The 13596-nt window shown below is 42.6% G+C and overlaps 1 protein-coding gene and 1 long non-coding RNA gene across 10 annotated transcripts in view; one reads left to right on the plus strand and one right to left on the minus strand.

Annotated features, from left to right (window-relative positions):
• The window catches only part of LOC118945808, a 24047-nt gene extending 11284 nt beyond the window's left edge, over positions 1–12763 (minus strand). The window contains exons 1-2 of the long non-coding RNA XR_005040955.1: positions 12487–12763; positions 12209–12379 (exon numbers count right to left, since the gene is read on the minus strand). This is a non-coding gene — a long non-coding RNA (uncharacterized LOC118945808). The remainder of the gene's footprint in view (positions 1–12208; positions 12380–12486) is intronic.
• cadps2 (Ca++-dependent secretion activator 2) overlaps positions 12226–13596 on the plus strand; it is a 268064-nt gene continuing 266693 nt past the window's right edge. For all 9 annotated transcript variants that reach the window (XM_036969262.1, XM_036969263.1, XM_036969265.1 and 6 more), the window contains exon 1: positions 12226–12534. In XM_036969262.1, the coding sequence (XP_036825157.1) occupies positions 12226–12534 (309 nt within the window). The remainder of the gene's footprint in view (positions 12535–13596) is intronic.

The following is a 13596-nucleotide window of genomic DNA, read 5'->3' on the forward strand; positions in this document are numbered from 1 at the left end:
TCACTGACATTTTCAACCTCTCCCTGTCCGAGTCTGTAATACCAACATGTTTCAAGCAGACCACCATAGTACCTGTGAACAAGAACACTAAGGTAACCTGCCTAACTGACCCATAGCACTCATGTCTGTAGCCATGAAGTGCTTTGAAAGGCTGGTCATGGCTCACAGCAACACCATCCTCCCAGAAACCCTTGACCCACTCCAATTTGCATACAGTCCCAACAGATCCACAGATGATGCAATCTCTACTGCACTCCACACTGCCCTTTCACACCTGGACAAAAGGAACACCTATGTGAGAATGCTATTCATAGACTATAGATCAGCATTCAACAACATAGTGCCCTCAAAGCTCATCAATAAGCTAACTGGATCCTGGCTTCCTGATGGGCCGCCCCCAGGTAGTAAGGGTAGGTAACAACACATCCGCCACACTGATCCTCAACACAGGGGCCCCTCAGGGGTGTGTGCTCAGTCCCCTCCTGTACTCCCTGTTTACTCATGACTGCACGGCCAGGCACGACTCCAACACCATCAATACATTTGCAGATGACACAACAGTGGTAGGCCTGATCACCAACAAGACAGCCTATAGGGAGGAGGTCAGATGACTACAGGAAAGAGGACCGAGCACGCCCCCATTCTCATCGACGGGGCTGCAGTGGAGCAGGTTGAGAGCTTCAAGTTTCTTGGTGACCACATCAACGACAAACTAACATGGTCCAAGCACTCCCAGACAGTCGTGAAGAGGGCACAACAACACCTATTACCCCTCAGGAGACTGAAAAGATTTGGCATGAATCCTCAGATCCTCAGAAAGTTCTACAGCTGCACCGTCGAGATCACTGCCCGGTATGGCAACTACTCTGCCTCCGACTGCAAGGCACTACAGAGGGTAGTGCGTACCTCCCAGTACATCACCAGGGCCAAGCTTCCTGCCATCCAGGAACTCTATACCAGGCAGTGTCAGAGGAAGGCCCTAAAAATTGTCAAAGACTCCAGCCACCCTAGTCAGACTTCTCTCTGCTACCGCTTGGCAAGTGGTACCGGAGTGCCAAGTCTAGGTCCAAGAGGCTTCAAAACAGCTTCTACCCCCAAGCCATAAGACTCCTGAATATCTAGTCAAATGGCTACCCAGATTACTTGCATTGCCCTCCTGTTTACGCCACTGCTACTCTCTATTGTCGTCTATGCATAGCCACTTTAATAACTCTACCATCATGTACATACTACCTCAACTAACCGGCATCCCCGCACATCAACTCTGTATCGGTACCCTCTGTATATAGTCTCGCTATTGTTATTTTACTGCTGCTCTTTAAATACTTGTTACTTTTATCTCCAGAAACACGACCAATGGACATTAGACTGGTGTAAATCTGTCCTTTGGTCTGATGAGACCAAATTTGAGATTTTTGGTCCCAACCGCTGTGTCTTGGTGAGTCGCAGATTAGGTGAACGGATGATCTCCGCATGTGTGGCTTACACTATGAAGCATGGAGGAGGAGGCGTGATGGTGCTTTATTGGTGAAACTGTCAGTGATTTATTTAGAATTCAAGGCACACTTAACCAGCATGGCTGCCTCAGCATTCTGCAGCGGTACGCCGTCCCATCTGGTTTGTGCTTAGTGGGACTATCATTGGTTTTTCAACAGGACAATTACCCAACAGACCTCCAGGCTGTATAAGGGCAATTTGACCAAGGAGAGTGATGGAGTGCTGCATCAGATTTTTTTTATTTAACTAGGCAAGTCAGTTAAGACAAATTCTTATTTTCAACGACGGCCTAGGAACAGTGGGTTAACTGCCTTGTCCAGGGGAAGAACAACAGATTTTTACCTTGTCAGCTTGGGGATTCGATCTTGCAACCTTTCGGTTACTGGCCCAATGCTCTAACCACTTGGCTCCTGCCGCCCCATGACCTGTCCTCCACAGTCACCCGGCCTCAACCCAATTGAGATGGTTTGGGATGATTTGGACTGCAGATGTAAGGAAAAGCAGCCAACAAGTTCTCAGCGTTGAGAGAATGCCAAAGCTGTGTGCAAAAGCTGTCATCAAGGCAAAGGTTGGCTACTTTGAAGAATCTCAAATATAAAATAGATTTTGAATTGTTTAACACTTTTTTGGTTACATGATTCCATATGTGTTATTTCAGAGTTGTGAAGTCCCTATTATTCTACAATCTAGATAATAGTAAAAATAAAGAAAACCCTGGAATGAGTAGGTGTGTCCAAACTTTTGACCGGTACTGTATATAGTGTGACTATTTTTATAGCCAACAATGTTTGTTTACCTGAAACAATAGATAGGCGTTGCATATAGAATAGGTTGGGGCGTGGGCTGCTATGTCTTTGAAATGAAACAGCTTGCAAAAAGCACATTTTGTAAGTTATGTTTGTGCATTTACTTTAGCTTCCTCATCGAAGGCCAGAATTAATTGGATTTAATAAACAAAACATATTGGTTCATAATTTGACTGAGGTAACGCACAATTATTCTTCCAGCCCACATTATGGGAACATCAAACTCATGGTCACAGAGGTAGAACCCCATCTAGTGGCTGCAGTGTCACAATGGAATTTGGTGCAGTACAACAAAGTCTGTTTCCATGAAGCGAAGATGTTATTTCACTCAAAACGTGTCACTTAATAATCAGATTCTGTGCATGGCTCCTGCGCTATGGGTTATAAATATATTCAAACGTTTGAGAATTCTAATAGTAATACCTAATGATCCTCGTGTCCCAATACCACAAAATGTTTCATCAAAACATTAGAGCCATCTGATCATCTCTGACATTGCAGAGTACCCATCCACACAAATAAATAGGTGCACGCACGCAAGCAGGCAGGCACACCATTTGGCTATAGAGGTAGCCTACTATTTAATTTGTGTTACCACTTCCTTATTTGATGTAACCTAGGATTACGTGTTTTTACAAATGTCAGCCTTAATGTTGTAGACTACTATCAGTACCAAAAGGAGAAGAGACAAGCCTAATAAACATTAAGATAATGAAATTAATGAAGAGAACTGGCAGTGTGGTGCCAGGACAACAACCTCTTCCTAACTGCGAGCAAGACAAAGGAGCGGATTGTGGACTACAGGAAAAGGCGGGCCCCATTAACATCAATGGGGCTGTAGTGGAGTGAGTCGAAAGTTCATTTCCTTGGTGTCCACATCACCAACAATCTATTATGGTCCAAACACACAAAGACAATCGTGAAGAGGGCACGACAAAACATTTTCCCCCTCAGGAGAGACTGAAGAGATGTGGCATGGGTCCCCAGATCCTCAAAAAGATCTACAGCTGCACCATCGAGAGCATATTGACCGGTTGCATCACCTCCTGGTATGGTAACTGCTCGGCATCTGACCATAAGGTGCTACAGAGGGTAGTGCGTACGGCCCAGTACGTCACTGGGGCCTAGCTTCCTGCCATCCAGGAACTATGTAAGTGCAGAGGAAAGCCCATAAAATTGTCAGAGACTCCAGTCACCCAAGTCAGACTGTTTTCTCTGCTAACGCACGGCATGCGGTAACAGAGCGCCAAGTCTAGGACCAAAAGGCTCCTTAACAGCTTCTATCCCCAAGCCATTAGACTGCTGAACAATTAATCAAATGGCCACCAGAATATTTACATTGACACCCCCCCTCCCCCCTCTATTTGTTTTGTACAATGCTGCTATTCGCTGTTTATAATCTATGCATAGTCACTTCACCTCTACCTACACGTAGAAATTAACTCTAACCTGTACCCCGCACACTGACTCTGTACCGGTACCTCGTGTGTATAGCCTTGTTATTGTGTTATGTTTTATTATTTTTTCCTTTAGTTTATTTGGTAAATATTTTCTTAACTCTTCTTGAACTGCACTGTTGGTTAGGGGCTTGTACGGTAAGGTCTACACTTGTTGTATTCGGCGCATGTGACAAAGTGTGATTCAATTCACACAGCCTGCATGTCGTGACAGCACTAACGCTATCAGTGATGTTGGTATGGATGTTGACATGACACTGAAAAAAAAGCGCTGTATTTCTTACTCAGCTCCTGTGTTCCAAGTGTACTAGATACTATTCCACAGTTTACACAAACATGCTGCAAAACTAGCCATAGGGAATCTCAGCTAGGGTTTGAGTGCTGCATATCTGAAGGGCCTCACTATCACAAGCGCTCAGTGAGGTTGGACATGCAGTGCTCAGCTTGTGACACTGATGTAACCGTGGCAACAGCAGGGCAGACTTCGTTAGGAGTGTATCGAGTTATTTCTTATGCATGGCCACCTCTTTCCACTCCAGGCCCCATTACAGTATGAACTGTTTTAGCTGCATTGTCAGGCTACAACATGCAGAACTATGCAAAACCAAAACAATTGTTAAAAGCTACAATATTTCACTTTTGGGGTGACCCAACCAAATTCACATAGAAATGTGAGTTAAATGTATTTTATTCCCATTGAAAGCAAGTCTAAGAAGCAGTAGATCTGTTCTATTTCTATGCTTCCCGTTTGAAGTTTTGTTCTTGCGTCTTTTACTTTTGTACACTAGCTTCAAACAGCTGAATATAAAATATTTTTGGTTATGGAAAATAGATTATACAGCAGTTTAGATGGTACAATGGTTATCTACAAAATGACTGCTTGGGATAACAAACTCAAGTTAGGCAAACTATTAGAATGTTAGCAACCAGGAAATGGTAGAGAGCGATTTCTGCATAGTGCATCTTTAATTCTTTCAATATTAGCCTGTCCGTGATAATGGTTTTCGTAAGACAGCTTCAAAATAGAGGGTTGACATAGTATTAACGTTCAGTAGCATAATGGCATCATTGTAACAGTGTTGATAATTGTGCTGAAATTAAACTTGAGGATCAAGGGTAGCCTACTACTTGTTAAAGGAGATCCTTACTGCCCTACATTTCTCCAGAAATGAAGGATAAGAGATTGTCTCGAAGAAGAAACTGAATGTTGGTCATGGGGGAGGCAGAAAAAGTGGACTGATATAAATTGCTGGAGATTCAACTCGTTTCATGTTCTAATCAGCAGCTATTGGCTATGGTTGAAGCGGTCCCCTACTAATTAGAGTAGAACTAATTTGATAAAGTGGCGCTCATGAATTTACATAAGATTTTATACAAGACTCCTCGAAGACAATATCACTTAATTGTCAATCATTCACAGCTCTCAGTTACACTGACCCATGTTTCATGAGCTGAAATAAAAGATCCTAGAAATGTACCACATGCAGAAAAAGCTTATTTCGCTCAAATTGTGCACACATTTGTTACATTCCTGTTTGTGAGCATTTATCCTTTGCCAAGATAATACATCCACCTAACAACAGGTGTGGCATATCAAGAAGCTGATTAAACAACATAAGCATTACACAGGTGCGCCTTGTGCTGGGGACAATAAAAAGCCACTAAAATGTGCAGTTGTCACTCAACAATGCCACGTCTCAAGTTAAGGGAGTGTGCAATTGGCATGCTGACTGCAGGACTGTCCACCAGAGCTGTTGTTAGAGAATTTAATGTTCATTTATCTACCATTAGCCCCCTCCAACGTCCTATTAGAGAATTTGACAGTATGTCCAACTGGCCTCACAACCGCAGACCACGTAAAACAAGCTTATACACTGAGTTTACAAAACATTAGAAACCCCTTCCTAACATTGAGTTGCACACATTTTTGCCCTCAGAACAGCCTCAATTCACCTGGGCATGAACTCTACAAGGGTTCCACAGGGATGCTGGCCCATGTTCATGCCAATGCGTCCCACAGTTGTCTCAAGTTGGCTGGATGTCCTTTGGGTGGTGGACCATTCTTGACACACTCAAACTACCATACCCAATTCAAAGGCACAAATCTTGTCTTGCCCATTCAACCTCTGAATGGCACACATACACAATCCATATCTCAATTGTCTCAAGGCTTAAAAATTAGAGTTCAACGGCATGGCCGATTTCAAGTTTGGTAATCAGCATTTTTGGACACCGATTATGGCCGATTACAATGCAATCCACAAGGAGACTGCGTGGCAGGCTGACCACCTGTTACGCGAGTGCAGCAAGGAGCCAAGGTATGTTGCTACCCAGCATTAAACGTATCTTATAAAAAACAATCAATCAATCTTCACTAGTTAACTGCACATGGTTGATGAATATACTAGTTTAACTAGCTTGTCCTGCGTTGCATATAATCAATGCAGTGCCTGTTAATTTATCATCGAATCAGAGCCAACTTCGCCAAACGGGTGATGATTTATCAAAAGCGCATTTGCGAAAAAAAGCACAATCGTTGCACCAATGTACCCAACCGTAAACATCAATGCCTTTCTTAAAATCAATACACAGGTATATGTTTTTAAACCTGCATATTTAGTTAAGAAATTCATGTTAGCAGGCAATATTAACTAGGGAAATTGTGTCACTTCTCTTGCGTTCAGTGAAAGCAGAGTCAGGGTATATGCAGCAGTTTGGCCCGCCTGGCTCGTTGCGAACAATGTAACAGCAATATTTAGACTTAGGGATGCCACCCATTCGATAAAGTACGTAACGGTTCCGTATTTCACTGAAAGAATAAACGTTTTGTTTTCGAAATTATAGTTTCCAGATTTGACCATATTCATGACCTAAGGCTCGTATTTCTATGTGTTTATTATAATTAAGTCTATGATTTGATAGAGCAGTCTGACTGTGTGGTGGTAGGCAGCAGCAGGCTCGTAAGCATTCATTCAAACAGCACTTTCCTGCGTTTGCCAGCAGCGCTTCACAATGCTTGAAGCACAGGGCTGTTTATGGCTTCAAGCCTATCAACTCCCAAGATTAGGCTGGCAATACTAGTGCCTATAAGAACATCTAATAGTCAAAGGAATATGAAATACCAATAGTACAGAGATAAATAGTCCTATAATTCCTACAATCTAAAACTTCTTAATTGGGAATATTGAAGACTCATGTTAAAAGGAACCACCAGCTTTCATATGTTCTCATGTTCTGAGCAAGGAACTTAAACGTTATCTTTTTTACATGGCACATACTGCACTTTTACTTTCTTCTCCAACACTGTATTTGCATTAATTAAACATGTTTCATTGTTTATTTGAGACTAAATTGATTTTATTTATGGATTATATTAAGTTAAAATAAAAGTATTCATTCAGTACTGTTGTAATTGTCATTATCACACACACACACACACACACACACACACACACACATATATATACACACTGCTCAAAAAAATAAAGGGAACACTTAAACAACACAATGTAACTCCAAGTCAATCACACTTCTGTGAAATCAAACTGTCCACTTAGGAAGCAACACTGATTGACAATACATTTCACATGCTGTTGTGCAAATGGAATAGACAACAGGTGGAAATTACAGGCATTTAGCAAGACACCCCCAATAAAGGAGTGGTTCTATAGGTGGGGACCACAGACCACTTCTAAGTTCCTATGCTTCCTGGCTGATGTTTTGGTCACTTTTGAATGCTGGCGGTGCTTTCACTCTAGTGGTAGCATGAGATGGAGTCTACAACCCACACAAGTGGCTCAGGTAGTGCAGCTCATCCAGGATGGAACATCAATGCGAGATGTGGCAAGAAGGTTTGCTATGTATGTCAGCGTAGTGTCCAGAGCATGGAGGCGCTACCAGGAGACAGGCCAGTACATCAGGAGACGTGGAGGAGGCCGTAGGAGGGCAACTACCCAGCAGCAGGACCGCTACCTCCGCCTTTGTGCAAGGAGGAGCACTGCCAGAGCCCTGCAAAATGAACTCCAGCAGGCCACAAATGTGCATGTGTCTGCTCAAACGATCAGAAACAGACTCCATCAGGGTGGTATGAGGGCCCGACGTCCACAGGTGGGGGTTGTGCTTACAGCCCAACACCGTGCAGGACGTTTTTCATTTGCCAGAGAACACCAAAATTGGCAAATTCGCCACTGGCGCCCTGTGCTCTTCACAGATGAAATCAGGTTCACACTGAGCACATGTGACAGACGTGACAGTCTGGAGACGCCGTGGAGAACGTTCTGCTGCCTGCAACATCCTCCAGCATGACCGGTTTGGCGGTGGGTCAGTCATGGTGTGGGGTGGCATTTCTTTGGGGGGCCGCACAGCCCTCCATGTGCTCACCAGAGGTAGCCTGACTGCCATTAGGTACCGAGATGAGATCCTCAGACCCCTTGTGAGACCATATGCTGGTGTGGTTGGCCCTGGGTTCCTCCTACTGCAAGACAATGCTAGACCTCATGTGGCTGGAGTGTGTCAGCAGTTCCTGCAAGTGGAAGGCATTGATGCTATGGGCTGGCCCGCCCGTTCCCCAGACCTGAATCCAATTGAGCACATCTGGGACATCATGTCTCGCTCTATCCACCAACGCCACGTTGCACCACAGACTGTCCAGGAGTTGGCGGATGCTTTATTCCAGGTCTGGGAGGAGATCCCTCTGGAGACCATCCGCCACCTCATCAGGAGCATGCCCAGGCATTGTAGGGAGGTCATACAGGCACGTGGAGGCCACACACACTACTGAGCCTCATTTTGACTTGTTTTAAGGACATTACATCAAAGTTGGATCAGCCTGTAGTATGGTTTTCCACTTTGATTTTGAGTGTGACTCCAAATCCAGACCTCGATGGGTTGATACATTTGATTTCCATTGATAATTTTTGTGTGATTTTATTGTCAACACATTCAACTATGGAAAGAAAAAAGTATTTAATAAGAATATTTCATTCATTCAGATCTAGGATCTGTTATTTTAGTGTTCCCTTTATTTTTTTGAGCAGTGTATATAAATATATATATATATTTTTTTTAAAGTCAGATTAATCGGTATTGAAAACTTATAATCGGTCGACCTCTATTAAAAACCCTGTAACTTTCTCCTTCCCGTCATCTACACTGACTGAAGTGGATTTAATAGGTGACATCAATAAGGGATCACAGGATTCACCTGGTCAGAAAGAGAAAGAGAAAGAAGAGAAGGTACTCCTCATGTTTTGTACACTGTACATTTTGGGTTCTGACAGTTGAACTAATCTCATGGAAGCAGTTATGTTCTTCAAGAATCAATATATCATTAAAGGAGTAGTTCACTATTTTACGACTTGATGTTACATGGTTTCTCACCAGGATAGTAGTCTACTGGCCAGGATAAACTAATCCATGGTTCAGTTATTTAAAACAGCTACTACAAACTTCAGATACTGTAACTAGCCACCCCATTACAACAGAAGTGATTGGGGCATATGAGCATATTTTTTTATTTATTTATGGCCAAATCAGCTTTAACTAACATCAAACCAAATATGGAGTTGATTTTAATTGGTTTCAGGTGATTTGGACATAATTTTTTAAAACATGCTCAAATCACTTCCATTGGTTGTTAGCTAGCTTGTGGTGGGTAAGGTTAGCTGAATTTTGTAGTGGCCTTCAAAGAAGAGCGAACTATGATTACAGTCGTGGCCAAAAGTTGAGAATAACACAAATATAAATTTTCAAAGTCTGATGGCAATTTGCATATACTCCAGAATGTTATGAAGAGTGATCAGATGAATTGCAATTAATTGAAAAGTCCCTCTTTGCCATGCAAATTAACTGAATCGCCAAAAAACATTTCCACTGCGTTTCAGCTGTACCACAAAAGGACCAGCTGACATCATGTCAGTGATTCTCTCGTTAACACAGGCGTGAGTGTTGACAGGGGCAAGGCTGGAGATCACTCTGTCATGCTGATTGAATTCGAATAACAGACTGAAAGCTTCAAAAGGAGGGTGGTGCTTGGAATCATTGTTCTTCCTCTGTCAACCATTGTTAACTGCAAGGAAACACGTGCCGTCATCATTGCTTCACAGGCAAGGATAATGCTGCCAGTAAGATTTCACCTAAATCAACTATTTATCGGATCATCAAGAACTTCAAGGAGAGCGGTTCAATTGTTGTGAAGAAGGCTTCAGGGCGCCCAAGAAAGTCCAGCAAGCGCCAGGACCGTCTCCTAAAGTTGATTCAGCTGTGGGATCGGGGCACCACCAGTACAGAGCTTGCTCAGGAATGGCAGCAGGCAGGTGTGAGTGCATCTGCATGCACAGTGAGGCGAAGACTTTTGGAGGATGGCCTGGTGTCAAGAAGGGCAGCAAAGAAGCCACTTCTCTCCAGGAAAAACATCAGGGACAGACTGATATTCTGCAAAAGGTATGGGGATTGGACTGCTGAGGACTGGGGTTGAGTCATTTTTTCTGATGAATCCCCTTTCCGATTGCTTGGGGCATCCGGAAAAAAGCTTGTCCGGAGAAGACAAGGTGAGTGCTACCATCAGTTCTGTGTCATGCCAACAGTAAAGCATCCTGAGACCATTCATGTGTGGGGTTGCTTCTCAGCCAAGGGAGTGGGCTCACTCATAATTGTGCCTAAGAACACAGCCATGAATAAAGAATGGTACCAACACATGCTCCGAGAGCAACTTCTCCCAACCATCCAGGAACAGTTTGGTGACGAACAATGCCTTTTCCAGCATGATGGAGCACCTTGCCATTAGGCAAAAGTGATAACTAAGTAGCTCGGGGAACAAAACATCAATATTTTGGGTCTATGGCCAGGAAACTCCCCGACCTTAATCCCATTGAGAACTTCTGGTCAACCCTCAAGGCAGGTGGACAAACAAAAACTCACTAATTCTGACAAACTCCAAGCATTGATTATGCAAGAATGGGCTGCCATCAGTCAGGATGTGGCCCAGAAGTTAATTGACTGCTTGCCAGGGCGGATTGCAGAGGTCTTGAAAAAGAAAGGTCAACACTGCAAATATTCACTCTTTGCAACAACGTCATAATTGTCAATAAAAGCCTTTGACACTTATGAAAGGCTTGTAATTATAGTTCAGTATTCTATAGTAACATCTGACATATCTGAAGACACTGAGGCAGCAGACGTTGTGAAAATTAATATTTCTGTCATTCTCACCTTTTGGCCACGACTGTACATTCTCTTGGCCCATCACAGGAGGTTTGTGGCACCTTAATTGGGGGGGATGGGCTCATGGTAATGGCTGGAGTGGAATATTATCAAATGCATGGCTTCCATGTGTTTGATGCCATTCCATTTAGGCAGTTCCAGACATTTATGAGCTGTTCTCCCCTAGACTACCCAGACCCATAGACTACTTTCAAGGTGAGGAACCATCTAACAAAGTTGTAAAATACCGCTTTAAGTTAACAAAATGAATGTAACAACTAAGGATTCTAGCTTTAAATTAATCAATGGCTAACCTAATGCAAAAACGGTCTTAAGCAGATATATAGCCTTTCCTGGAAACCAGATTTTGAATTACATTGAATTTTAAGTAGGGCAAAATTTGCATTTGAGTCAGGAAAGTTTCCTCACAACCTCTACAAGCCAGAATGTTGAATACAATTATTTAATGTACTTTACCGATTGTCCGTGCAGTTGAAAGTATAATTACATCCAACTTTTCAAAGTACTGGTAATGCAGTCATTTATATCACCTTAAGCACACGTTTACATGGTTCTGCACATACTTCAGGTGATATAAATTGTAACACGGTGCTTTGAAAAGTTTGTTATTATTCTTTCCTGTGAATGTTGAGTCACATTCCTACCGACAAAATGACCAACCGCATGGACAACCCGTAAAGTACATTACAATATAATTTTATTCAACATCCTGGCATGTTGAGGTCATGAGGAAAGTTTCCTGACTCAAAACACTAATTTCTGCCAGACATAAAATTCACTGGAATTCAACGTAGGGTTTCCAGTAAATAGTTCAACAGTCTACTTGTAGTACTATATGATGTAATTCTATCAAGTGTTATTTGAAAATGTTATGGGATACGCAATTGTTTAAAGTTTTGGTGGCGACCCTTTGAGTGTGGCTTTAAGAGAAAGAAAGGCACCTCCCACATGTTGCTTTTCGTCCATGCTACAGGTTTTCCACCTGTACTGCTTGCTCTGACTGTATCGGCAGCCACACTGCTCGCACCGTCTTTTCAAAGGAGCAGAATAAACGAAAACCTCCCAGTTGCCTCGACTCACTTGCCCAAAAACTCCGCCCTCGCATTTATGTCAAGAAACATTTAACTCGAGTCGTCGTCACAGCTCCAAAAAACACCGGGGAATATAGACAATTCAAGTGAAGCGGCGACCGCCACGTAGGCTACAGTGTGGGGGAAAGGAGTTTACCTGTGTTGTTGTAAAACATGTTAGACCCGTCCTCCAGCGAAGACTCGGGAGGAGAAATTGACGAGGACACTGAAGTTCCAAAAGACTCCCCAAAAAAGCCTTTGACTTCCTCGGGGCAAGGAGGTAAACATAAACGACCACCTGCGGACCAACCACAAGCTGAAAGTCCTTCTGCCGGAGACGAGCAGAAAAATGAGAAAGAAAGACTTCAGAAAGAGGAAGCTGAGCGGAAAAGTAAACTACAGATTTATGTATTTGTGTTGCGATGTATAGCATACCCTTTCAATGCCAAACAACCCACGGATATGGCACGCAGGCAACAGAAGGTGAGTGATCGCAAATAAACGCACGGTCACAGCGAACACCTTTCAAAGTTGCCAATTGAATCACAAGCACCTGCTTTCTTTTCAAGTTTTGCGCTCCACTGCCAGCCAGGCGAGGTGAAACAGTTTCACCCAACTTGAAGCAAATTTAAAGCGTCAATTGGTAGTTGAAACATGTAATCCTCGCCATTGTAATGTTAAAAAGCTGAGTGGGGGCTGGAGAAATGGAACCACTCAAATTCATAGACAGTAATGGATGCAAGGACTGACTTATACATTTAATATTGTTTTAAGGCTATACAATGTTTGTTTACATTCCTTTATTTTACAAACATTTGCGTAAAACAAGTTTATATTTTGTGTTCTGATGGTGTTCGACAGTTGAACTAAGCTCATGAGACATAAATGATTCTTGAAGTATTTCATTTATAAATAAGTCTTAAAATGGGTGTAGCTACACAAATTGCCCGTTTAACCCATGTATGCAAATAACATATCAGAAGATCTTCAACTCATAGCTTTTTCCAAAATGTTTGAATACATGAAAGCCTAAAAGTTATGAGGGAGCGTTGTACTTTTATCTTCAGATGCCTTCATTTGTTGTGACAGGGCTGAGTGCAGGTGTTTTCTCCATCCTTTGCTCCCACATAAATTGAATGAATGATGGATGTTTAATATGGTAAATATTAGAGGCCTACATTGGCTATTGAATGTTTGTAGAGTGCTTAAAAACAGATTAAATCTATTTTCAGACAAATTTAGTATTTTAGATATGGCCATTGACTCCTAAACTTTGGTTTGACGCCATGCCCAAGCGCTCAACAAAGCTCACAATCTATTTTTAAAGAATTCACTCACCGGCTCTGAGATATTCTTCTTGGAGCCAGGCCAGCAACTGTTTATTTTCTACGCAAGTAATTCTGATATGCACCTGCCATCACATTAGTGGAAATGTTCATTAGGATATGTATTTCACATCTTGGTCACATCCAGAGAGAGAGGTGTCTGCTTGACTTAGAAGGGGAAAAAAATAGGTCTGATTTGCGCTCAAACGAAGGCAAAAAA

Source organism: Oncorhynchus mykiss, chromosome 30 (genome assembly GCF_013265735.2).
Source record: "Oncorhynchus mykiss isolate Arlee chromosome 30, USDA_OmykA_1.1, whole genome shotgun sequence".
NCBI lineage: Eukaryota > Metazoa > Chordata > Actinopteri > Salmoniformes > Salmonidae > Oncorhynchus > Oncorhynchus mykiss.